Below are 26,280 nucleotides of genomic sequence, written 5' to 3' on the forward strand. Positions count from 1 at the left end.
AATAGGAGGCGGCCGGCGTTCCCCGAACACCTATCGCGGGCTCTGGAGACGAGCGGCCAATCGGAGTGCAGAAAGAGGTAGTGGGCGGGCGGTGGCGGGTGACCGACAGCTCTAAAAGGCAATGGGCGGCGGGCTGAGGGCGCAGGGAGGGCAAATCGAGGCCATCGCGAAGGGGGGAGGCCCAATGAAGCGGGAGTTCCAGAATCGCGGGGCGGCTTCAGAACCGGATTGACTCCTGCGGCGAGTCAGGTGGACTGGAGGGAGGGGCTTGGCGAAAGGCCCCTTTGAACGGGCTGGGCGGGGCACCCGGTGAGCCGTGACCGCGAACCAATGAGTACAAGCAAAAGGCGGGCCTTGTGGAGATTGGCAGTCAATTTGCTCCAATCCCCGACTAGTTCTGGGGAATAGCCTCGGGGCGGGACTGGTTTGCTTGCCTTCTTAACCAGAATCCTTTTCTAGGCTTGACTTCTTAGCCAATGACTGGGGTCCGGGGGCAGGTGTAAGATGACTGACATCGCTCAGAGCAAATGACGACGAAGGAAATAAAGGTGCCCAATTTTGGTGGGAGCCAGTGAAAGCTTAGCTGCATTGGGGCGGAGCCCGCTACCCGCCTGCGAGAGGGGATTAGCGGGAGCCCGGGTGAATGGCAGCCGACGTGGGCATTGGCGACAGACTGCCGGAGTTCAGAACTGACGTCTGGGTTTGTGTCCCAGGAGCCTGGCTGGGTAGGCCTGGCACGTGGCCTGCTTGAGGTCTCGGAGATCGGGCACTTCCTGTGGTGGGGTGATGCACGAGCAGGAGGAAATCCAGGGATTCTTTGCACCCCTTCCTCTCTCCATCAGGGATCTAGAGTTCCCCTTTCTCTTCCAGGATTTCCTCTGTACAGCTCCCCTCCCCAACTCAAGGTCTGGGGCCATTGCTTCCTTCCCAAGACCGAGGGATATCAGCTCCTAATTCTCCATCCCACACTCTCTTTGCATGAGGACATGGGACCTGAACTCCAAGCTCCTATGCTGGGTCCTTAATTTCTTCTGAGCCCAGGCATCATCCGTCAACTTTTCTTCTAAACCCTGGCATCATTCAGACTTTTACTATTCTATAGCTGGGGGATAGGAGGAGGCAAGGTACCTCTGGGGCCCAGGATCTCAGGAACCCAACTCTACTAATGCTCTCAGGTATCCCAGACACGTCCAGCAGAAACCATCTCTTTATTCCTAGTTGTCCCCACAGGTTCACCATTTCACCCTGGTGCCAGGACAAACCAAACTGGAGTCCCGACTAGTTCCAGACTGTACCCTGGGTGGGTGGGGGTCAGGAATCTTATGACCCAGACTTCCAGTCTGCTTCTTCTGACAAAAGACTTCCCTCGGAACTGGAATCTGGAGAGTTCTTTGAGGCCAAGGGCAATGGAACCTTCTGTCCATTTTCTGCCCAGGGTGTGTTCCCAACTCTGCCTATACGCCCAAGGTTTTCTTCATGGCTTCATACACCACGTAGCTGATGCCGCCTGCTGGCAACACCTTCAGTAATGTGGGGGTCATGCCTCGGTATAGACCGGGCCAACCTTGCTGGGCCAGGATCTGCCGGAACACTCCTCTCATGGTGGGGTTTAAGCCTGCAATAGTGTCTGCAGGGACAGGAGCAGGCTTAGGACCTCAGCCAGAGATGACCTGAGCTTCTGGAGGGGCTAGAGTAGGGGTGGGGTGGGGAGAGATGAGAACAAGGGCAGGGGCATAGTGAGGGTCCTTTGGAAAGGAGTTAGAAGGACTTTTAAGAGAAAATTGGTCCATTTAGGAGAGTGAGATGATCAATTTAGACAGGAATTTTCAGTATTCATTTTTTAGTATATCTTACAAAACTCTCAGCTTATATGGGCGAAAACTTCTAAGATTTACTGGAAGTTTGTGGAGGGGTGCTAAGGGGTAGTTTGGGGACTTTTTAAAAAAGATTTTATTTGTGCATATAAGAACTGGGGTGTAGGCCAGAGGTGAGGGGGGCAGAGGATTCACCAGAGACAGAGTGGGGAGCAGAACAGGCAGATCTACTGAAATACACTGCTGAGGGGAGCAGCAGGTGAGACAAGAGAGGTCTGCTGCGCCATGTGTGTTGGCTCCCTGGCTGGGGATCAAACTCGTGCAGCAGTAGCTGGTGATAGCTTGATAGCGCTGAGACTTAACCTCTGCACCATCAGGGAGGCCCAGTTTGGGTACTTGTGAAGACCAGGGTTGCTAAGGATCTTCACTGATGTTTGAGGATTGGATTAGGGAATGAGAATCCATTTGGCGAGTAACATTTGAGGCATCCCTAAGGTATCAGGGACAAATTTAGGAACCGTTTTCCCTTTTGGAGCCAATTGAGAGCTGGATCAGATTTGGAGGAGTTCGTAAGTCATTTTGGGAGTAGATGGCTTGAAGTCAGTATCAGTACATGGGTCACGTTGGGGGGGAGTGGGCCCATTGGGGAGGAGTGGGCCCATTGCGGGGGAGTGGGCCCCTTGGGGGGATATTGCAGGGAGTCACTTTAGAAATAGATGTTCCTTTTAGTGATTTGTAGGGTTAATTTGAGGACTGCAATCAGACTAGGGGGTGATCAAAGCTTTGATAGTTTCAGATCAGCAAAGGTGACCAGGATCAATGTGAGAGTCAGTTTTGGGGAAGGAGAAAGTTCAGAGAGCTGGGGCAAGGCAGGAAAGGGCAAGTGTGGCATCCCACTAGGGCCAGACTGACCTTGGGCTTGCATCCTGGTGCGCACCAAAGTCAGCGGGTAACTGGCCATCTGGCCACAGGTTGTGGACAGTGTCACAGATGACAAACTGACCAGTCCACTTGGATCCTCCATGTCCCTGCCTGACTTCAGCCAGAGGTACCTGAGCATCTGAAAAAGAAGGGGATCAGGAAGGTGCTCACTACAGGCCTGGGTTTGTACCACCCCTGCCACCCTGTCTGCAGGACCCACACCTCATAGACGGCCAGGTCAGTACAGGCATAGGGGATGATGCCAAGCATGTTGGGCAAGTAACCGCGGTAAAGGGCTTGGGTGCCTTCCCGTTTTAGGATCTGTGTCGCACAATCCAGCAGCCCAGTATACTGGCCGGTACGACGCAGCGTCAACCTTGTCTTTAGCACCTGGGGAAAGTAAGGAATGTGGTACTCATTTGCTTCAATCACTTCAGTGACCCTCAGCAATGACTATTGTTTCCATCTTACAAATGAGAACACTCAGGCTCGGGGATGCACAGAAGTTGCAAACCCAGACCTGTCCATTCCTTGGGCTGCCTGTGCTCCTAACCCAAGGTTTAGAAATTCAAGTGTTAACTGAGGGCAAGAGATGAAGGGAAGTGACATCAGCTGAGTTGGGTCTGTGGCAGCTTTGGTGTACCACCAGCCAAGTAAATGCCACTATAGCACAGGTCTTAGGTGCCCAGGTCTGCCAGTTTTCTGAAAGCAGCCCAAAAATTGGATTTTTGCAAAGTGCCCCAAATTTAAAATAGTAGCTGCATACTCTGTACAATGATGCCTCCCCTGCCCCCCGTCTTTGAACATGGGCTATGGGATATCACTTCCCTGCTAAAGTTACATTATATGACAAAATTGGAGAGTGGTGATTTGCCGATACATTTAAGGCTCCAAACCAGACCAAGTTGCAAGATAAATGGTCCTGTGTGAGCATGGCCTAATCCGGTGAGCCAGAGACAGATGAAATCAGAGAGCTTGAAGCATCACACACTCTCCCGTTGATCTTAAATGAGTAAACTATTATGGAGAGGACCAGATGGCAGGGACCAATGGGTAGTTTCGAGGAGCCTAGGACTTCAGTCCTACAACCATAAGAAAATGAATCCTGCCAACAACTATGGAGGTTTGCAGAGAACCTGAACCTCAGATGGATTTATTGGCAGCCCAGCTGACACTTTGATTTCTGCTTAATGAAAACCTGAGCAGAGGATTCTACTAGCCAGACATGACCCATAGAGACAATGAGATAATAAATCGATAGTATTTTAAGCTCCTGAGTCTGTGGTTATTTTTTATGCAGCAATAAAAAACCAAAACACTTTGGAAGGAACTTAATCAGATGAGGGCAAGAATTATATTGAAGACAATTTATAAGACCATTAAAGGACATCATCAAAGGCTTAAACAAATGGAATATTTTTTGGATGCATATACTAGACATCATATAGCTGGCAATAACCTCTAACTTCATTTGTGAGTTGAATACCATCCCAGTAAAAAAACAAGTACCTGTAGGTGATTTTGTGTTCTGAACTACACAGTTGCTTTTAAAGTTTATATGGAAAAATCAACAAAGGATGATAACTTGGAAAACAGATTTTAAAAGAGCAAGGATGTCAAAATCAAGCCTCAGAAATTAAAAAGAGAAGGCAAAACAGGAAGGGAGAGGTGAACCGGCTGAGCACAGGATTGTTTAGGGAGTGAAACTATTCTGTATGATACCATAATGGTGGACACATGTTACACATCTATCAAAACCCATGGACTGGTACAATGCCCAATAATGTAAACTATGGGCTTCAGTTAATGACTTTGTATCAATATTGATGCATCTGTTGTAACAAATGATGTAAATGTTGGAAGGGGTCTATAGGGACTCTACTTTCTACTCAATTTTTCTGTAGATCTGAAACTGCTTTACAAAAGTCTAAAAAAGTCTAAAAAAAATTAGAAGACAGTGGCACATGAACAGACACCAGAGCAATGAGGAGAAAAAGACTGGAAATAAAAAATATATAGAAATTCGATAAAGGTGCCATCTTGGATCATTGTGGGGGGAAAGGGTGAGGCCCATCCAGTAAGATGTGTTGTGAAGCCTGGGTAGTCAGCTGGGATAAAACTTGATACATCTCTCACAAGTAGAAGAAGGAAGGCGAGAGAAGGAAGGGGGAGTAGGAAGGGGGGAGTAGGAAGAGGAAGGAAGGGGGGATGGGGCAGAGGGAGGAGGAGGAGGAAATGAGGAAGCTCTCGCAGTTACTGCCAACTACCTTTCATCTTCTAAGGGGCAGACATTGTTACCTCCATCGGGTTGATGAGTGTCTGGGAGGTGGCTACAGCCAGGGAGCCAGCAAGGAGACGTTCCTGAAAGGGTGGGGACCCATGCACTCCGCAGAAATAATTCTTACACTGGACAGGAGAGAGGAACATGAGAGAAAAGCGAACCATATTCCTTTCTAAAACCCATCCAGGGGGTGACATATGGGACCTGGCGGGGTGGGGGGTGGGCAGTGTGTTTCTTGGATAAGGATTTGAACTTGGAGGTGGGACTACAGGAAGGGTTTGGGTTTGAGAGTGGGGCTAGGGAGACAGGACCATGCCACACCTGTTCGAAGACAGAGAACTTGATGGCGTATTCAGGGGCAATCTTGAGAACGTTGATACCGTTGCCCCGCCAGAGGGAACGGATGCCCCCTTCCTGGATCATGCTCCGGAGCCCTCCCAGCAAGTTCATGAAGTTAGTCTTGGAGGAGTAGACCTGGGGGTGGGGTGTCCCTGACCCTGTGAGGACCCCTCCACCCCGTCCCATCCTCATCCCGGTTTGGAGCCCAAACTTGTCCTGTCCCCAACCCTGTTTCTCTCCCATCCCTATTTTTTCTCCATCTCCTTCCCTGACTAGCCCTAGAACTCTCTAACTCACCCTAACACCGACCCTCATTACCATCTCGTCCCTCATTTTCATCTCTCTGTCCTATTTTGTTTTCAGTCATCCAAAGCCCCATCTCTGATTTCCTAGCCCCCAACCCTAACCTTGTCCCTGGTTCCATTCCTTCAACTCCTTCCCTTACTGAACTCCATGCTCCATCCACATCAGCTCCACTGTCATCCCTAATTCCAACTCTATCCCATCTCCATTCAGCTTCCCTACTTCAATCCTTGTGCCAACCCCCATCCTCACCCTGAACTCCATCAACTCCACCTCCATCCATCCCAACCCAAGGCCTCCAGGGCTGTGCTCCCCACCCACCTGCATATACACCTTGGCGCGATCCAATGGGGCTGTGCCAGTGCGAGACACTGCGCCAGCCATGGCTCCTGAGAGCAGAAACTTCCACAGGGTTCCTGTATTATCTACTTCCAGGACATCCACAGGGACCATCAGTTGTTCTCCTGTGTCCAGCACCTGCAGTGCAGACCCAAGTCCTTCCCAACTCAGCCAGGCAGGCTGAAGTGAAAGGCCCAGCCTGGTTCCCTCTACTTCTAGATGGAATTGGAGGTCTGCCTGAAGGGAGAGAAGCATTGCCTTTTCCCCTTGTGGTCCAGGCTGGAGGTACTGGGAGACCCATGGTTCCAAACTCACCTGTTGTGATGGGAGGAATTCTAGCTCATTTTCACGCACGTGCCCAAACACATAGCCATACACATGTGTACAGCCTGGGTTCCGGGGAGGGGCTGGTGAGTGAAGGTGGGGAAGGGGCTTTGGTGAATAAGGCATTGACCCTCTTAAACAGGGTCTGGAATCTGGAGCAAGAATTTTGAGTCTCCTCAGGTTGGGCTCCCATGGAGCTAGAGGTTCAAGACAACTAGGTTCAAATCCTCAGGGAGAGGTTTGTCCCTACAGCAGCTGTGGCAGGGCCACCTTATAAATTTGGTACTGGGGACAATGAGGTCATAGAAGCTCTTGTGACCTCAATGAATATGGTGGACAGAGTGAGGGTCTTCTCCCCAAATGCCACCTAATCCCTAGAAACCTGTCAACTTGTTATGTTACATTGGCAAAAGGGGAATTAAATTTTCAGATAGAGCGATTATTCTAAATGGACTGTGCAGGCCCTATGTAATCTCATAAATCCTTACACGGGGAAGAAAGAGGTGAAACAGTCTGCATCAGAGTGATAAGACCTAAGAAATACCAAGTGGTCTTTGCTGGTTTTGAAGATGAAAAGAGGTCAAGAACCATGGAATGCAGGTTGCCACTAGAAGCTGGGAAAGGCAGGAAGCATTCTCCCGAGAGCTTCCAGAAGCAGCCAGTCCTGCCAACACCTTGATTTTAGTCCTGTGAGGTCCATGTCAGAGTTGACCTTCATTCGGCATAACACATTTGTGTTATTTTAAATCAGTAAGTTTGCGGTCATTGTTACAGTGCACTAGTCAGCAAATGTACTGGGGCTCATTGTCTTAGTGACAGATGGCAGAGTGGAGAATGAGAAGGTTCTACCAAGAAAGAGACAGTCGACTTGAGGAAACTCCCTGGTGGCACAAGGGGTTAAGACACAACCATGAAGCTGTCTGCAGCCACTGCAGCACGAATTCGATCCTCAGCCAGGGAGAAACCCACATGGCGCAGCAGACCTCTCCTGACTCGCCTGCTGCTCCCCTCAGCAGTGTATTTCAGTCAGTCTGCCTGTTCTGTTCCCCACTCTGTCTCTGGTGGATCCTCTCACCCCCCCCCCACACACCTCTGGCCTGTACCCCAGTTCTTGTATGCATAAATAAATAAATCTTAAAAAAAAAAAAGTTGACTTGAAAATAAGACAGGCATAGGTTTGGAGTCACAGGGACCTGGGTTTGATTTCCATCTCAGACACTTCTTGCTGTGTGGTATCTGCTTTACCTTTCTGAGCTGTTTTCCCATTTTTTAAAAAAGATTTATTTATTTATTTATGCATACAAGAGCTGGGGTACAGGCCAGAGGTGTGTGTGTGGGGTGAGAGGATTCACCAGAGACAGAGTGGGGAACAGAACAGGCAGACTGACCAAAGTACACTGCTGAGGGGAGCAGCAGGAGAGCCAGGAGAGGTCTGCTGCGCCTTGTAGGATGCTCCCTGGCCAGCAGGGAATCAAACACGCGCTGCAGAGGCTGCAGACAGCTTCACAGAGCTGCGCCCAACCCGCTGCGCCACTGGGAGGCTCTGTTTCCCCATTTGGAAACTGGAAATGGTGACACTACCATGTAGTGTTGTCAATAGGATCCAAGGAGAGACTCCATCCTTTGGGTTGTTTTGGTCAAAAATCTGACGTTATCTTTGATTCCTCTCTTTTTCTCATGCCTCCCCTCTGTCTTCAAATCCTGTAGATTCAACCTTCAATATATATCCAGAATCTGGCTGCCCGCGTATCCTCTCTGCCCCTGCCCAGCCTGTGCTCCCTGCAGTAGCCACCAGAGGGCACCCATGAGCACGTGAGTCTCGTCCCACCCCGCCTCTGCCCACTGCCCTCCTGGGCTGCTGCGGCCTCCCTCAGGGTAGAAGTTCAAAGTCCTTCCCCTGTCCCCACAGTCCTGCACAATCTTCCCTGCACCCTCCATGCCCTCACCGCCTCTCTCCCCCAGCCTTCCTCTCCGGTCCTCCAACTTGCCAGCATGTTCCTGCCCTGGGACCTTTGCATTGGCTGCTCCCTCTGGCTAGATTTTTTCCCCCTTAGACATCTCCTTGACTCCCGATCTCACTATCTTTAAATCTCTATTCAAATGTCAGCTTCTCTGTGTGAGACCTTCTCTCACCACTCTAATATCGAAACTGTGGTATTTCTTATCCTCCTTCTTTATTTTTATCCACAGCACCTTTGCTTTCTGCGTGTTCACTTGCTTATGTTATATATTGTTAGTTCCCCCCACAGTAAAGTAGGGCCTCTGAAAGCAGAGGTTTTTTTCTGTTTTAGGCTCTGCTGTATCCCATGTAAGAATTGGGTCTGGTGCAAAATAAGTGTTAGACAAATAGACAATGTGAAGGAGATAATACTTGACAGGGCTTATCATGTTACAAGGGCACATAGTACTTGCTCAATAAATCTAAGTTCTTTTCCCTTTAAAGATGTGAGCAGAAACACCTCTTATTTTGCGGGTGGGGAAACTAAGGTTTAGGATAACAAAGGCAGCCTGTCTGGATAACTCATTGCACATCATCAATAGAACCTCATATCCCAAACATAGCATAATGGGATAGAAGATCTAGGGTAAGAAAACACATGTTAACTGGCCCATTCAAGTAACACTGATGCTGATATAGCTGCAGTAAAAGTGATAATGCCAGTTCCTCACTGGTAGCTGCGTACAATATGTCCGCAATACTTTTGAAAGGTTCTTGGAAATTCACTTTAAGCACAACTATGTATAAGGAAATCAAGCCCTCAAATAGCTTTTTTTTTGTTCAGTGTTGGTTGGGATTCTTCTTTCTTGTCAATGTTACAATGAATAACAGTGTTATTCAGGGACCTGCTATATGTTGCATACAAGTTTTCTGGTGGCCCAACTTTGAGATAGCGCTATCCTTAGACTCAGCAATTCCGCTCCTGGGAATTGATCCTAAGGACGTGATTCAAAAAAGATATAAAATACAAAATAGTTAGCAAGGCTTGATCCTTCTTCTGGGTATGTGAAAATCGTAGCTATGTACAGTCGTATGTTGCTTAATGATGGGGACACGTTCTGAGAAATACATTGGGAAGCAATTTTGAATTATGTGAATGTCACACACCTAGATAGTATAGCCTACTATGCACTTAGGCTGAAGGGTACCACCTAGTGGGACCTCTGTTGTGTGTGCTGTCCGTCATTGAAACAGCTGTTGCTGCCTAACAAATGATCCCCACTATAGAGTAGCCGCTCAAAACACAACCAAGATGGTAACAGCAGTGTCTTCTCTTCCCTGATCTCGGAGGTAATGTTCTACCACTTCTGCTGTGTCCTCTGGGGTATCCAGACCCAGGTTGGCAGAGCAGGAGAGGGGAACAAGCAAGTGCATGCTAGGAGGCACAAGTTGTTGGGAACGTCTTTAGAAGGTGACAGGTAAATTTGGAGTGATGGGTCTACAAGCCAAGGAACACCAAGGATTGCTGGCAACTGGCAGAAGGTGGGAGAGGCAAGGAATGAAGCTCTCCTGGAGCCTTCGGAGGGAGTCTGACACCCTGATTTCAGACGCCTACCCCGGGAACTATGAGAATGAATGTTTTTATTCATGATACTCAAAAGGTTAGAAATAACCCAAGGATCCTAGAACAGACAGGATAAACACAGAATGGTCCACCCACACGATGGGATATTATACAGCCTTAAAAAGGAATGAAAACCCGACACCAGTGACACTGTGAATGATCCTTGAGGGCATGCTGTTCAAGAACATAAGAGACAAAGGACAAATCCTGTGTGATCCCCTCATAGGAGGTCCCTAGAGGAGTCACCTCCATAGAGAGAGGAAGTAGATATGGGTGGCTGGGGCCAGGGAAGGAGAGGGGGGTTTAATGTTTGATGGGGACAGAGTGCCAGTTGGGGAAGACGAGAGAGTTCTGGAGCTGCAGGGGGATGGCTGCACAATAGTGTCAGTATATTTAAAGCTGCCGAAATGTACAATTAAAAATATTTCACATGGTCCATTTTTATGCTTTGTATATTTTACACAATAAAAGCATACTCATCTAAAATAATTTTGTTGGTTTTAAGTTCCCTCTTTGTGGTAACTAATTATTGCAGCCCTGGGAAATAGATGTACTTGTATGATAAGAAAAAATACAGGGAAAAAGAGAAGATAAACAGGCACTTCTCTCTGTCCCTGCTCTACAGTGGAGGAAGCAAAGTGAGGCCCCAAGAAGGTGTCATTTCCTGTGTCCTGGCATTGTGTGTGGTGGGGGATGACCTGCACCCCTTTTCTGTGGGTACAGTGGTCCCACATCCACCCACTCCCTTTGAGTAAAAACCACAATGAAAGAGGTTAGAAAATGTATTCCTTTTGTTCTTTTCCTTTGAAATAACACACACAGGCAGGGAGGTGGGGTGAGGGGTAGTTAGAAGTCTTAGGGGGGGTGTCCTCCAGCCTCCCAAATATCCCAGTTCCTTTGGTGGACCTTTAATGGGGTTTCCTCAAGGACTTGGGAGGAGTGGCAAGAGGGGTCCCCCAATTACCCTAAGCTCAGCATCCAACTATAAAGTGCAGAATGTATACGGGCAGGGTGCTGGAGGCGTGGGTTGGTTGGGGAGGGGGGCATGTTTGCTCCTTTCTGGTAGAAAAATAGACTGGGTAAGTTTGGGGTATTTAGCTTGTTTGTCTCTTTGCATAATTGGAGGCTTGGGTTTAGGGAAGAGTAGTCTGTGTAGATTTGCTTCTGGCTTCCAATTCTGAAGGCTAGAGAGGGGCTGGCAGTGCTGGGGTTGGGGGTCCCCTTATGTGTCCCCCAGCCTTAGATTGCCTCCTTGCCAGTCCTGAAGAAAGAATGACTGGATCCTTCAGAGGGACCCAGGCTGTGGGGTTATCAGCCTACAAGGTGAGAAGGGGTCGGAGAACCCTGCAAATCATTGGGGGATGAATTTGAAGGAGGAGCTTTTGCACAGAGCCCAAAGGTGCAGCCATGCTGGGAGGTGGAGGGGGCACCGAGTGCCTGTGCAGGTGTGGGAGGGGCATCTCCTCTCTATGCTGCCTGGCACCTGTCACGTCAGGACAATAGACATGTCCCGTAGGGTTTCTGGAGCCAGGAGACCAGTACCTGGGCTCCCTGCAGCTCCTCAGACCATGGGGTGAATGTCGTGGGGAGGTGTCTGGGCTCTGGTGTGTGTCTGGGGTGGGGGGCGGAGGAGGGGACTCGCTGGATTAGGAAGCTGTGACTGGGTTACTGGGATCTAGACTTGGGGTTTGAGTGCTTGGGATTCAAGCCTGGGGGACTCAGGTCAGAAGCCAGGGATTCGGGGGTTGGGATCCAGTGCCTGAAAAGATCAGGGCTGCCTCCTAAGGGTGAGGTTTCAGAATCCAGTGCCCGTGGTGAAGGGATTTGGGATGGAGCAGCTGCAGTTGCCAGGACCCACTTGCTCTGCCGTTGGGCTCTCATGATTATGATTTTTTAAGAGTCACAATCCAGTGGGTCTGAACTTGGGAATCTGGGATCCAGTGGTTGGGGGTTGAGGTTATGGTGGTTGAAATGTAGGGATCCGGTAGTTGAAGCAGAGGGATCTGGGACGCAGTGTCGAGGTAAAGGAATTCAGAGATCCAGTGGTTGGGGTGAGGGGATCTGGGATCCAGTGGTCAGGGCCCTGGGATCTAGGCATTGCACTGTCAGGATCCGGTGGCTGAGGTTTCTTGATATCCAGAATCCAGTGGCTGAACGTGGAGATCCAGGGCTGGAAGCATGGGGATCTGGGATCCGCCAGTGGGGTTGTGGATCTGGGATCCAGTGTTGCACAAGGACACTGGATCTGGTGTCTGGGGAGAGGGGTCTGGGTGCTTAGATGTGGGGATATATGCTCCTGTGGTTGGAGTATCAGGATCAGCTGAGTTGGGATTGACCCCGTGGTTAAGACATGGAGGTCCGTGACCCAGTGGGCAGGGCAGGGCAATGTGGATCCAGTAGCTGGAATGTGGGGATACAGGACCCAGTGGCTGAAGTGTGGGGATCCTGTGGTTTGAGTGTGTGTGTGAGAGGGAACCTGGGATCCATTGGCTGGGCCATCGGTCTCATGATTGAGGTGAGGGATCTTGTGGGGGGCGGGCTCTGGGTCCCTCACCTGGACGTGACCCCTAGGGCCTGCTTCATGTTCTCGTAGACCACATAGGAGATGCTCACAGCTGGGATCACCTTCATGAAGTTGGGGGCAATGCCCCGGTAGAGGCCCCGCACGCCCTCCTGGGCCAGGATATGTCGGAGCAGACCCAGCATGGACGACTGGGGGGTACCCTCGAAGGAGGCTGGGGGGGATGGGGAGGCCAGGTAAGGTTAAAACTCCTCCCCTCACTTCCTCCTCCTACTGTCTAGGGCTGGGCTGGGCGGCCACTGTAGCAGGGGAGAGTGAGACTAAAAGAGGGACCTGCTCAGAGTCAGGATTTCTCCTGGCCTTGAAACTGGCTGCGCACCTCTTCCACCCGGTTTGGAGGGCCCAAGTTTGGGGACAATTAGAAACAGAGCAGATACGTGTGTGGAGGCAGTGGGAGAAGGCACTGGAATTCCCTCTCCCTGAAACTCCCTCTTCTCCCAGCCAATGCTTTCTCATCCTTCCAACCTCCTTTCCAAAGCTAACTCTTCAGGGGAGCCCTCTTTGGCTGTCCCCTATCAAAATCCACCACTTCCTTCTCCCCTTCATTCAATCCTAAATTCATACTTAATTGTGGAACAATTTATTTGGCATCTTTCTTCCTCTCCAGCATCTGAACTTGGACAGGGGGACAGGGGCCACATCTGTCTTACGCATTAACACCCCCAGCCTCACCCCTAGCAGAGATCACGTAACACAAATGCTAAAATTCCTGATAACGATAAGGGTGTGTGTGTGGGGGGGGGGGGGGGAAGGGTAGATAAAAGAACCCATAAAAGAAAAATACAGAGAAAGACAATAAAATAAGAACTAGTCTGACCTGCGGCCTGCCCCCCTCAACCTTCCCCTCACTATATATAACCCAGCCTTGCAAATTAGAGCTCAAGTTACCAGCCTGGAAATGCTGGCCAGAAGCCAACAGCGCCTCCCAGTTAAGATCCCCAGGGAGCTACTCTCCCAGCACCTATTGCAATCTGCTGTCTTAGTTCAGGAAAGTGCTCCCATCCTATCACCTGTAGAGAAGGGGAGCTCAAAGAAAGTGGGGACCCACACCATCCAAATTCCCAAGGAGCCAGGCCTGGGACTCTGCCACCCAGGAGGAGAAGCCAGGAAGGTGAAGGCGGGATTGAAGTTGGGAGATCAACCCTGACCCCTCCGCCCACCCAGGCCTCACCTTGGGCCTGCATGCGGGTCCGGACCAAGGCCAGGGGGTAACTGGCTATCTGGCCACAGGTGCTGGAGATGGTGCCACAGGCCAAGAGGACCAGGATGCCTGGGTTGGCCGAGTCATGGCTGTACTGCTGGAGCCACCGGTTCTTCAGGGTCTGGTGGGGTGAAGAAAGTGGGGTGGGTATAAGTGAGTAACATTAAGAGCCTGGTTTCAGGGTTCCCACTGGCTGGCCTCCATAGCCCATGGTTGCTGGTACTAGCTGGGTACTTGGTGCCTCCCAGGGCCTGTGCAAGGTCTTTGCCAGCATCTGCTCACTCAGCCCTCACCTCTGCCCTCTGTGGTATGTGGAATGACGTCCATGCCCTGCTACCTGCAGCCGGTGAACATAATACCTTATGTGGCTTCAGGGACTTTGCAGATGGAATTAAGTTAAGGACCTTGAGATGGGAGATAATCCTGGAGTGTCCAGGTGATCAATGTCATTCCAAGGCCCCTCAAAAGAGATGTGATGATGGAAGCAGAGGGTGTGTGTGTGAGAGAGAGAGGAAGATGCTATGCTTTCAGGAAGAAGGCAATAACTAAATCTTTTTTAAAAAACAACAACAAAAACAAAGATGTGGGAAGGAATGTGGGAGTGCTGCTAGGAACTGGAAAAGATAAGAAAACAGGTTTTCTCCTTGAAGCTCTAGAAGGAACACAGCCAAGCCCACACCTGATATTAGCCTACCCAGACCCTAAAGATCTTCCTAAGGTAATCTGTTGGTGCTGTTTTAAGCCCTTCATTTGGGGTCACTGTTGAGCAGGAAGCTTATGTGCCCCGCGTGGTGGGCATGACCTTCTTCCTCACCATTCAGTAGCTACCTGCCCACTCCCACGGCTGGCACTCACAGCCGAACCCAAGGCCTTCCTCTGGGCCAAGACAAGGCTGCGCTAAACACACAAGAGCAGAGGGGGGAGAGGATGTGCAGGAGAATTTGCACCCCCACTCTGAACATTGGGGCTGACTTGGTGCATCAATCCCAAGCAATGTTCTGGTGGGCATGTTTTGAGCTGCCTCCAGAACTGAGTGCCACTGCCCACCATGGCAACTTTGATGGTGTGCCATCATGGGACAGAGTCCTAACCCCCAGGACCTTGGGAAGGAAACCACTAGGAAACACTGTCTTAGCAGAAGTCATGAGTTATGATGTGGAGTAGGGTAGCCCTTGAATCCAATTTGACTTGTCTTATGAGAAGCGACAAGAAAGACACAGACACAGGGAGAGGAACGCTACATGGAGACAGAGGGAGGCAGCTACAAGGCAAGGAAGGCAAAGGATTGTTGGCAACCACCAGAAGCTAGGAAGAGGCAGGGAAGATTCTCCCCCGCAGATTTCAGGTTTGGACTTCTGGCCTGGCAAACTGAGACAATGTCTGTTCTCAGCTATCTAGTTGGTGGCACTTCGTTATATCAGCCCTCGGAAACTATTCCATGCTCCCTTTTTTTTTTTTTAAATTAAAGATTTATTTATTTATGCATACAAGAGATGGGGTACAGGCCAGAGATGCGGAGGGTGAGAGGATTCATTAGAGACAGAGTGGGGAACAGAACTGAAATACACTGCTGAGGGGAGCAGCGGGCGAGACAGGAGAGGTCTGCTGCACCATGTGGGTCACCCCCCTGGTTGGGGATCGAACTCATGCTGCAGTGGCTGTGGACAGCTCCATAGGTTGGGTCTTAACCTCTTGCACCATCAGGGAGTCTCCCATGCTCCTTTTTTGATTGCCTTCTCTTCCATGTCTTATTGCCCCCTTAAAAATTTTTTTAAAACTTCAAACTAAGATGAATATTATTGTTATCTCCATTTTATTGATGAAAACAGAGGCTCAAGGGAAGTTACTTGCCCAAAGTCACAAATTAAGGTGAAAATCAACATTGAGAGTCATATCTATGACCAGAACTATGTACTTGGTCAGTCCCTTCTGAAGCCTCTGCAAGGCCCTTTGTAAAGACAGGACCTACTTTATTGCTTAGGGATGGGGGTGGTTCCTAGATTTCATTCCCTACTCAGTTCTAATCCATTGGTAATGACTGGCTGGGACTGTATTGAGAGGAACTCTATGTTGTGATGTATTAGTAATGTCTGGCCTGGGGACAGAATGGGCAAATAGGAAACAAGTGTTTTATCTTTATTACTTTGGCAATTTTAATAGCCTTTTTTTCTGCCTCTGAAGGAGCATTTGTTAAACAGATGTTTAATGAATTTTAAGAGTTGTCCAATTGAAAGAGGTTCTGATGACTGCATAAGTCTAGTTAACCTGGTCTTAAAAAAGTTAAAAATCAGGGTCTCCCTGGTGGCGCAGGCAGTTGAGCGCCGCACTGTGAAGCTGTCCGCAGCCTCTGCAGGAAGGGTTCGATCCCGGCCGGCCGGCGAGGACCCCATATGGCGAAGCAGAACCTCTCCTGTCTCGCATGCTGCTCCCCTCAGCAGTGTATTTCGTCAGTCTGCCTGTTCTGTTTCCTGCTCTGTCTCTGGTGAATCTTCTCACCCTCCTGTGCATCTGGCCTGTACCCTGGTTCTTGTATAAAAATAAATAAATCTTAAAAAAAAAAGTTAAAGGGCCTCCCCGGTGGCGCAGCGGTTGAGCGCTGGGTTGCAAAGCTGCCCGCAGCCTCTGCAGCGCCAGTTCGATCCCCGGCTGCTCCCGGCCACTGGAGGAGGGTCCCACATGGCGCGCAGACCTCTCCTGCCGCCCGCTGCTCCCCTCAGCAGTGTACTTCAGTCCTTCTGCCTGTTCTGCTCCCCGCTCTGGCTCTGGTGAATTCTCTCACCCTCCCTCACTTCTGACTGTACCCAGTGCTTGTATAAATAAATAAATAAATCTTTAAAAAAAAAAAAAAAAGTTAAAAATCAGGCTTCCCTGGTGGTGCAGGAGTTAAAGTCTCAGTGCTATCAAGCTATCAGCAGCCACTGCAGCATGAGTTTGATCCCCAGCCAGGGTACTGACCCACATAGTGCAGCAGACCTCTCCTGTCTTGCCTGCTGCTCCCCTCAGCAGTGTATTTCAGTAGATCCACCTGTTCAGCTCCCCACTCTGTTTCCACCTGTTCAGCTCCCCCACTCTGAACCCTCTCACCCCCCACACCTCTGGCCTATACCCCATTCTTGCATGTATGCATAAATAAATAAATCTTGTAAGAAAAAAATTAAAAATCATTTTTCTGCGGGACTTCTCAGAGCCTTTCTGGAACTAACATAAATTTTGAAACCCCAAGAGGTCTCAGGTTTTCTCAAACTTCTCAGACCTCCAGATTCTCTCTTTTGGTGAAGACTGGGATTAAATGAGGTTGCACCTCATTTCCGCTCATGTTCTCATGCTCTCTGCTGTACCTGAGATAATTCAACTCCTCCTCCCTGAGTCATTGCTGCCTCTCCAATCCCCCTGTCCTCAGGACTCCCATGCCTTCAACCAGTCAAACTTGTTCCTGCTTCTGAACCTTTGTCTTCCCTGTGCCTTTAGCTTGTTCCCATCCCCTCCCGTTACATGCCTAACTCAGAGTCAATGTCACCTCTAAGAGGTATTCTGAGACAACCCCCTTTCCTGACCACTGTTACATTCAATTACACATCCCGTTTTATCATCTTCTGAGAACTTATCTGCATCTGAAACTATCTTATTTGCTGGCTCACTGACCTCCTGGCCCAGTGAGTGGAACACTGGCACCTCCAGGAATGCACTGGTCCCATTTAATGCCATAGCTGCAGCACCCAGCACCATGCCCGACATGTGAGGATGCTTAGTGAAAAACAGCTAAGCAAGCAAGACACTGAGTGAATGAATGAATGAACAAATGAATGAGAGATGACTCTGGTTCATTTGGCTGTGTAGATGCTGGATGCTGGAAGGGCAGGGATGGATGGCAGGCATGGAGTCTCTTAGATCATAACCAGCTTCATAATTTTCAGGGCCCAATGCAGAATAGAAATGTATGAGGTCCCTTGTTTTAAAATAATCAGGAATTTCAAGACATGACAGCAGAGCACTACACCCAGCACGGGTCATCTGCCCATGAAGTTGGCCCTGTCTTAGAGTCAAAGATTTTGGGGGGCCTCTAGGGCTATGCTAATTAGGAGAACCTGGTGAAAGTAAAAGAATAGCTGAGGCTATTTGGCAGAGAACAGCAGAAACTCCCTGTTCCTGCCTCTCCCAATAAAGATGCTGATCCAAAGATGCACATTTTAGGGTAATGGCAGCCGCTAAAGAACACACTTGCCTGGAGAGAGGGGCCAGGTTTGATATACACATTGGGGAAAATGGGCATCTTTGAAACTCAGCGTTCCCTGCTCCTATGATGCTGTGAGCTGGGGTGGGCCTCGACTCTCCTGTGTCCTGAGCCCATGCAGGCTGAACTGCAAATGGGAATTTCTCTCAGTGCTAAGTGCAGGAGTCCAGTGCCTGTGGCCAGGAGCCCAAGCCCAGTGGTGTTTCTCCATCCCACCAATAAGTCCCCTAGCTATGGGAGTCAGCTGAGACAGACCCACAGGAAAGGGGTCTCCTGCAGGCAAATCCCAGGAGGGGGAGGGAGCGGGGGGCCGGGCTGCCCACAGACCTCATAGACAGCCAGGTCGATGCCCGCATAGGGGATGATGCCCAGCACATTCGGCAGGTAGCCGCGGTAGAAGGCTCGGGGCCCTTCTCGCTCCAGGATGCGCCTCGCACAGTCTAGCAGGCCCTTGTACTGCCCTGTCCGACGGAGGGTCAGCCGTGTCTTCAGCACCTAAGGAGAATCTAGTTAGCCCTAGACAATCTGCCTCCAGAATGACAACATTCAGGAAGGAGACACCCAGACAGCTACCCCTGGAAGGAGATACCCTAAGAATACAATTGTGAATGGCTTCACAATGGGGTATGTGCTAAGAAACATGTTGTCAGGCAATTTCATTGTTTGCAAATGTCACAGCAAAATGACGAAACCTAGGTGGTCCAGCCCACGACACACCTAAGCTGAATCGTAGAGCCTTCCAGGGCCATGTCACATATACTGTCTGCTGTCGACTGAAATGTCATCAAGCCACACATGACTGAGGTTATATTAAAAGATTACTTTCTCTAGAATCTCTCTCTATCCCCAGACTCTATCCCAGAAGCTATTACTTATGTCAGGAGCATGTGGCAGCCACCGCAGTTTCCCAACATCCTGTTACTTACTGCCTTAATAATAGGAAGTATTTATGTTAGCAAGCACTCAGCTTCTTGAAATAAAGATCGTATTTCTCTGCTTCTCTAGGTGAGTAGCCATGTGACTAAGTTAGCCAATGAAACAGAAGATGTATGTGTGACATTCAGAAAGCTCCATAAAGGCAGGGAGGGCTCCTTCCTTTGTTTGCCTTTTAGGCTAGAATATGGATGTGATGGCTGGAACAGAAGCAGTCATTTTGCTCTGTGAGGTGGATGCTACACACTGAGAGGGTAGAATAAGGAGACAGTGGGAAGGACCTTGGTCTCTAGTGCTGCTCACATCCAGGCTGCAGCCATGTGATTTGAGTTTTCCATCACTCACAGTCCTAACTGATGCACTATACATGCCTGATTTCTCTGGAAATAGTTTCACCTTGAAATGATACCCTGAGAACCAACATCCTGGAAATCAGTTTCCTCAGAGAGGCTTGCCTATAATGACTGGCCCACACAATTTCTCTAAATAGTCAACACCACCATATCCGGAAGTCACATCCCAAATGGTGACACATAGACGGGCCACCCAGAAAACAGCACTGCTCTAATGAGCCACAGTCCAAACCAGGGAGAGGCAAAGCCACAGTCCCAATGCTGAGCACCCCACAGAGTGAATGGTTCATGCAGGCCCCCCTCCCCACCCTCGATGGAGCCTCCACCAGACCCCTCCTTCTCACCTCCATGGGGTAAATGATAGTTTGGGCTGTGGCACCAGCCAGGGAGCCAGCCACAAAGCGCTCCTGCACGTGCAATGTCTCCTGCTGCCCCCGGATGGCCCGTTTAATCTGCAGGAGGGAGACACAGAGATGACAGGACCTCAGGGGTTGAGCCTTCTGTGCACTTGAGGCCCCTCTTTACTGACTTCCTGCTGTGGGTATAATGCAGGGGGGCAGACACCCACTCCTGGGGACCTGCAGACACCCCCCACTCCCAAGCCAATCCCTCAAGGCCTCATGTCTAGCCCTCCCTGAGCCTACCCCACCTGCTCATAGGCCATGAACTTGATGGCTGACTCAGGAGCAATTTTGAGCACGTTAATACCGTTGCCACGCCACAGGGAGCGCATGCCCCCTTCTCGGATCATGCTCTGCAGGCCCCCTAGGATATTCAGTCGGTTGGTCTTGGAGGCGTGGACCTAGGGGAGGAGACAAGGTGGTTTTGGGGTCCCCTTCTGGGGCCCAGGCCTGGAGGAGAGGATGAGTCTTTCCAGGGTCTCTCACCTGCATGAAGACCTTGAGGCGGTCCAGTGGGGCAGTGCCTGTCCGAGACACGGCGCCTGCCACTGCACCTGCTACCAGCTGCTTCCACCACATGCCCGTCAGCTTCTCCTGCTCTGAGAACTCATCAGGGACAGTCAGACACTCGCCAATGTCCAGGACCTGAGGACACAGGGGTTGGAGTATCACGGCATAGTGATGTGACCCTGTTCAAAATGAGGCATCTCCCCTGTGAAACCCAGGGCCACCCAGAGAGGCCCCCACAAGGAACATCATTTGGAAAGTATGGGAGATTCCTCTCAGACCAGACCACATCCCACCAAAGCATCCAACTCAGTGGTCACCCCAATAAGATCTCAACAGATTTCCTGGGGATCTCTACCAAACCCTATCAAAGGATTCTACCCAAGCATCAACCCCATAAAGCTCCCTCCAAGGTCAATCAGGTCTCTCTGAAGGATCCCACTCAAGGGTCTCCCATATAAGGATTCCAGAAGATCCCTCCAGGGTCACTCAAGATGTGTCCAGAGATCTCTCATATAAGTAGACCAACTTGTTGTGCCCAGAGGATCTTGGTCCCACAGTGATCTCCTCCATGGGGTTCATCCCTCTTCTTTAGACTTCCCAACCAAGCCCTCATGCATTCCCCAGGGGGGTGGGGAAATCTCTGGATCTCCCAAGAGGCTCTCACCAGATTCCACCGGTGAATCCCCCTGCAGATACTACTAGAAGCATTGTTCAGGGATTCTCACCCATAAACTGGTGATCTAGAGCAGCCCCCCCCCCAAATTCTCTGGATCCTGTGGGATCTTCTGAGGACAGTGCCTTTCTAACTTGTCTGTTCGGCAGCAGTATCCTTTAATGAGGCAGACAGAAACCAGCAGAAGTGGAGCCGTGTGTGTGGGTGGAGGGTTGGAGGCCGGGTGTCTCATCTGGTGAGTTCTTTCTACTCTGTGCTCCCAACACCCCCAACCTATCCCCAGGGGTCCAGCAGGAGGTGGAAGGGCTCCAGTCAGAGAGCTTCAGAGAGCAGAGATTTCCCCAAATGGTTCCCAAGTCTCCCGATTCCCAAATGGAGGAAGGGAGGTGCTCCCAGTGGCACCTCTTTCTAGAGAGTCCTGAATCAGCCCCTCCATGCCCTGGGGAAGCAGAGCAGTCCCCCATGGGAAAGCCCTCCCACCTCACCGTGGAATGTTTCCAGAAGTATAGCACATCTTCCACATTCTCCAATGAATGCAACAGGAAGTGGTCACGCCATTCCTGCCAGTCAATGGTCATCGTGCCGTCCCGGTCCATGCTGGGGGGGAATGGTAGGTGGGACAGAATCAGTGCCTGGGACTGGGGGTTGGCTGGACTGAGGGTGTGCTCTGTTTGGGGTGGGACAATGACAGTTTCTCTACACCGAGAGTTCACCATGTTACAGATGATAAAAAGGCTCAGGGAGGAGAAGCCACTGCCCCAAGATCTGCCAGACTCCAAAGGCCAAATTCTCAGTTACACCCACCCTGGGACTAGGTCTGGGTTCAGGGGCTCAAGGTGGCTGAAGGGTCCCACAGATCTGAGTTGCCTGGGATTTGGGACATCGAGCTACTCACCTGTGCAGAATTTTCTCCGCTTGCTCCAGTGAGATGGAAATGCCCAGTGCTCGGAAGCTCTGCTGGATTTCAGAGGCATCAATATGACCTGTGGAGGGGACCCAAGGTGGGGAAGGGTGTGTGTGGGGACTCTAGGCAATGCTGGGACTGAGAAGCAGGACAGCTTGGAATGGGAATGGTTGGTCTAGCAAAGCCAGGGGATCTAGCAACCCTGGGTGAGGTTTTGACATGGTTGGGAGCTGCCCTACCCCATTGGGATCAGAGAGATGGAACTGGGCAATATTGGGGGTTCCTCTCTCATGAAAGAATACATGAATCTAGATAATTGTGGGGGATCCTATGCCACAGGGGATCAAAAGGCAAAATGAGGATCCAGCAAATGCTATGGGAGGGGTCTTTGTCCCATGGGGAATCCATGAGCACTATGGGGGAAATCTTTGCCCCTTAGAAAAATCTAAGGGGGTCCCACCAGGGAATTGAAAAGGAGGTGGGATCAGCTGGTTGAGCCTCAAACCACCTAGGTGGGGGTAAGGAGAGCTCCCAAAATAGCCTGTGAGTCATCAGGGAAAATCGGCCCTCCCCCTCCTCCTAGCTCTGCCAGTTCTAACCCCATTGGTGTGTGGGGTGGTGGTGGTGGGGGGAGGCAGGCACAGCCCTGTCCCTGGGCCTTACCATCCTGATTCCGGTCCAAACTGTGGAACAGAAGCAGCAGGCGCTGTTCCCGCTCCTGCAGGTAGCGGATAAACTCCTCCAGGTCCAGCCCGCCATCTGGGTCACTGTCCCCCTCAAGGGAGATGCCCTGGCAGGGGGGGAGAGACACATGGAGCTCTAGGAGGCTGTTGCCCAATCTGGAAGGGGTGCGACTAGCTGTGCCCCAGGAACTACGGCCTCTAGGGCCTAGACGCCAGAGACAGAGGAAATCACCCTCCTTCAATCAGCAAGATGCCCAAGGCCAGTAGGTTGTGAGTTGGCCGGCAGTTGTCCAGTTTTCCTGGTGAGCAAACTGAGTTCTCCAAGGTCAAATAACTCGTTCAAGGTTACAGGGCTGGGAAGTGAAAGGTAGCCCTGGGCGCTTGTCCCTGAAAGCCTGTCCTTCCAGCTGTCTCTTACAAAAACCTGTCCACATAGCAGTTTTAGGAGCGCCTGTCAGAGATAGCTCTGGGTAACATGGGACAATGATAGATGCAAGCTCAGCAGCCTCTGCTTTCCCATCTGGTAAGTGGGAGATTAGACTGGAGGTCTCACGATGCTGTGGAAATACTCCAGTGGCATCTGAGGCTACAAATGTGGGACATACCTGCCTGGTTCAGGGGCAAGTTCCTCCTTTGACAGGTGTACCCTGAGCTGAGGGGAGCGTCACACTAGATGGGATCCCTGCTTGGGCCTGGGGCATTGAGCCAAGCCCTGGAAAGGGCAGGCCAGGGAATGTAAACATAGCGGCTGGGGCAGCTGGCTGGGAGGGCAGTGGGTACCCAGTGGAGGGTGTGGACGTGTGAATCCAGGAGGCGGGAGCAGGGCAGGTCCTGGGCTGGGCAGAGTTCAGCAGAAAGTGTGTCCAGTTCAGTGGCCAGAATATCAACCTGGCTCTATTCCCTGGCACACATCCCCCCGCGGAGGGGGATGGGGGGCAAAGTATAGAGGAGTGTACAGAATTGGGTGTTGGAAGCGGAGCTGCAGGCCTGGGGGTCAGTAGCACTACCCCGAGCAAGCCCGCTAGGCCCGGGCACGGGCGGGCAGGGGCACGGGGATAGCGCCTCCCAGGCTGGTCCAAATCCTGGTGTCCAGCCACAGGCAGTCCCTGACAGCTCCGGGCGCTCCATTCAGGAGCTCGGGTTACCGGCTGCGGGCTGGGCCCCAGCGCAGCGCTCCCGGCGGGGGCTCCGGGCGGGGGTACCTGTTGGGCTCCGCGGTCCGGGTCGCCCGCGCCCAGCCTGGCCAGTCCCTGGCGCAACTCGTGCACGTCCACGCGGCCATCCTTGTTGCTGTCCAGCTCCTCGAAGAGGCGACCCCAGCGCTGCCGCCGCTCGGCATCGCTCGGACCCCCCCGCATGGCGCCCGCCGGGGGTGGGGGGGAGGGAGGCCCGGCTGCGGCGGCCTCAGCGGGGGCTTCGCGGCTCCCCCTCCCCCCCGCGGCCCCGCAGGGCCAGCTCCGCGGCCACTGCCACTGCTGCCTCCGCGCTGCCCGTCTGGCTCTGGCACCGGCAAGAGGCGGTGACTGCTAGCCGTCGCCGCCCGCGCCAGAACTTGAGTCTCCTCCCCCCGCCCGCAGAGGGGTGGGGGCTGGGGGCGGAGCTGGGGTGCGTGGGGGGTGGGATGTCGGGGATGTTCTGGCATTGCACAACCTAGAGGGCAAAGGGTTCAGTCTGGGAGGAGCGTTTGCCAGCGGGGTCAGTGGTCTCGGCTCTGGTTTCTGAGTTCCGCCTCTGTGCCTCAGTTTACCCTATGGCCATAGGGACAAAGTAAGGAAATAGCAGGGATTGGCTGTCATAAGCCCTTTGCATTTGCCTTCCCTCCCCTAGGAATCCCCTTTAGGAACTAAGGATCTCGCTCCCCCCCCCCCCAGGTAAAAACTCAAGACCGACCCCCGAGCCGTCCCGCGCTCCACCTGCCCGCCCGCCCATTTCGCACTCCCCGCTCGGCCGCAGAAACAGATGATCAAGGCGCGGTGCGCTCGCGCCCGCTCTCCTGCTCGCTTTATCCCGCCCGCACCCGCCTTTCTCGGCCCCACTCAGACCGGGAAACGGAAGATCAACGCACGGCGCAGCAACAAAGTCGGTTTCCTATTGGCCAAAGGCTCCTGAGCGGCGCCCGCCCGCCCCGCCTCGCCCACCCGCCGGGGCGGAGCCTGTCGGCCGACCCTGGCAGTCCGGGGCCCATCCGTGCAGGGCGCGCTCGGCATCTTAAAGAGGCCGCCGCTGGGTTCCTGGGCCGGAGTGACTGCCGGCTCCGTACTGCGCCCGCCGGTCCCGGAGTCGCAGGGTCCCGGCCCCCGCGGGGCATGAGGACCCGGTAGGCGAGCGCTGAAGGCGGAGCCCCAGCCTGACGCGCTCGCTGCACCTGCCCAAGGGCCCTCCCACTAGTTTTCGGGCGCAGTGTCTCCTTTCACCATTAGGGGGAGGCGTACCCAGGCCACTCGACAGTGAATAATAACAATAGCTAACTTTGATTCAGTGGTTGCACATGCCAGACCTTTTACTCACCTCTTGTGTGTTCCTCGCCCAAACCCTATAAGGTAGGTGAGGAAACCGGAGGTTAAGTGCTCTCGCCCGTCCACATGCCCTGCAAGGATTAAATAAACCTGGGATTCTTACCCCTCACTCTATACCCTAGAAGGGATTAATTTTCCCTAAGCCATCACTCTTCACCCTACAGACTCCAGGAGGGACTCGTGTTATTATCGTTCTTCAGCACAGGATATATCCCTAAGGGTACGTTTGGTTCCCACTCAGCTCTGCTCAGACAGGTGTGCTGTGGAAGGTGTGTGCCAGAAAAGGAGCCTCTTGGGCCTCCCTGGTGGTGCAAGGGGTTAAGATGCAACCTATGAAGTTGTCCGCAGCCTCTGCAGCACGAGTTCGATCCCCGGCCAGGGAGAAATCCACACGGTGCAGCAGACCTCTCCTGACTCGCTCGCTGCTCCCCTCAGCAGTGTATTTCAGTCAGTCCACCTGTTCTGCTCCCCACTCTGTCTCTGGTGAATCCTCTCAACCCCCACACCTCTGGCCTCTGCCCCAGTTCTTGTATGAATAAATAAATAAATCTTTAAAAAAAAGAAGAGAAGGAGGGTATTCTAAGAGATGTTATCATTCAAAGATGGTTCTTGTCGGTGCTCTACAGCAAAGGGGATACAGATGTCTTCCCACAGAAATGCCCCAAACAAATGTTTTCTCACAGATGCATCTGATTATCTGACAGGTAGCCTCTGTACACCTGAGCCTCTGACCAGGTGCCCCCCTCAGCCAGATGTGCTTCAATGGGATTGTGCCCCAGGCTGATGTTCTCAGTTTTCCCTCTCCTTTGAGTTCAATTATATGCAGATGTCCTTCAGACAAGGCCGCTTCCTTCACCTCACAGGCATGTTTCTTAACAGGTGTTCCTCTATCCAGGGACGTGTTATATAGACCCCCTCTGAGTGTGTTCCATTTATATATACACCCATATGGATTTGTTTCCATACAACTGGGGCCCATTCAGGGGTACTTAAATGCAGGCATGTCTCGTATAGGTATTTCCAATACATTTCCACACAGCAATTCCTCATACAAGTGTTGTTCGTGTCATAAGTAAGCCATGTAGATTCACTTCCCAAACAGGTGTACCCTATACCAGAGTCCCTCAACCAGGTGTTTGGTATGATGCAGGTGTATTCGATATAGCAGTTTTCTACACACGTATGCTTCTATTCAGTCTACACCAAACAGGTGTGATTCAATGCAGTTGTCTCCTATAGTTGTTTTTCTTATGTATCCGTGCATATGTCTTTTGTACAGATTTGAAACCATGCAGGTGTATACACACAGGTTTTCTTTATTAGAGTTCCCCCAGACAGGAGCACCCAAACACCGGCGCGGTGCGTCGCTACACCTGTGCGATCCTACAGCTGTGTCCGCAATACAGGTGG

General features: G+C 51.6%; 2 protein-coding genes across 2 annotated transcripts; both read right to left on the bottom strand.

Moving 5' to 3' along the window:
- Positions 1-1,176: 1,176 nt before the first annotated feature.
- Positions 1,177-6,695, bottom strand: SLC25A41 (solute carrier family 25 member 41). The gene is given in 8 exon segments (XM_037505203.2): positions 1,177-1,627; positions 2,727-2,874; positions 2,958-3,125; positions 5,034-5,141; positions 5,338-5,490; positions 5,980-6,135; positions 6,313-6,412; positions 6,414-6,695. Coding segments are annotated over 8 exon segments (1,107 nt in total). The 5' UTR covers positions 6,515-6,695; the 3' UTR covers positions 1,177-1,454.
- A 3,113-nt stretch (positions 6,696-9,808) lies between these two features.
- SLC25A23 (solute carrier family 25 member 23) lies at positions 9,809-23,813 on the bottom strand. The gene is made up of 11 exons (XM_037505207.2): positions 23,557-23,813; positions 22,335-22,461; positions 21,663-21,750; positions 21,253-21,364; positions 20,071-20,229; positions 19,833-19,985; positions 19,528-19,635; positions 18,225-18,392; positions 13,637-13,787; positions 12,439-12,619; positions 9,809-12,136 (listed from the first exon to the last, which is right to left on the bottom strand). The coding sequence occupies exons 1-11, from the start codon at positions 23,710-23,712 to the stop codon at positions 11,842-11,844; spliced, it is 1,698 nt and encodes a 565-aa protein (XP_037361104.1). The 5' UTR covers positions 23,713-23,813; the 3' UTR covers positions 9,809-11,841.
- Between the last annotated feature and the right edge of the window lie 2,467 nt (positions 23,814-26,280).

Source organism: Talpa occidentalis, unplaced genomic scaffold (assembly GCF_014898055.3).
Source record: "Talpa occidentalis isolate TD23 unplaced genomic scaffold, MPIMG_talOcc4v2.1 talOcc4.12, whole genome shotgun sequence".
Classification (NCBI taxonomy): domain Eukaryota; kingdom Metazoa; phylum Chordata; class Mammalia; order Eulipotyphla; family Talpidae; genus Talpa; species Talpa occidentalis.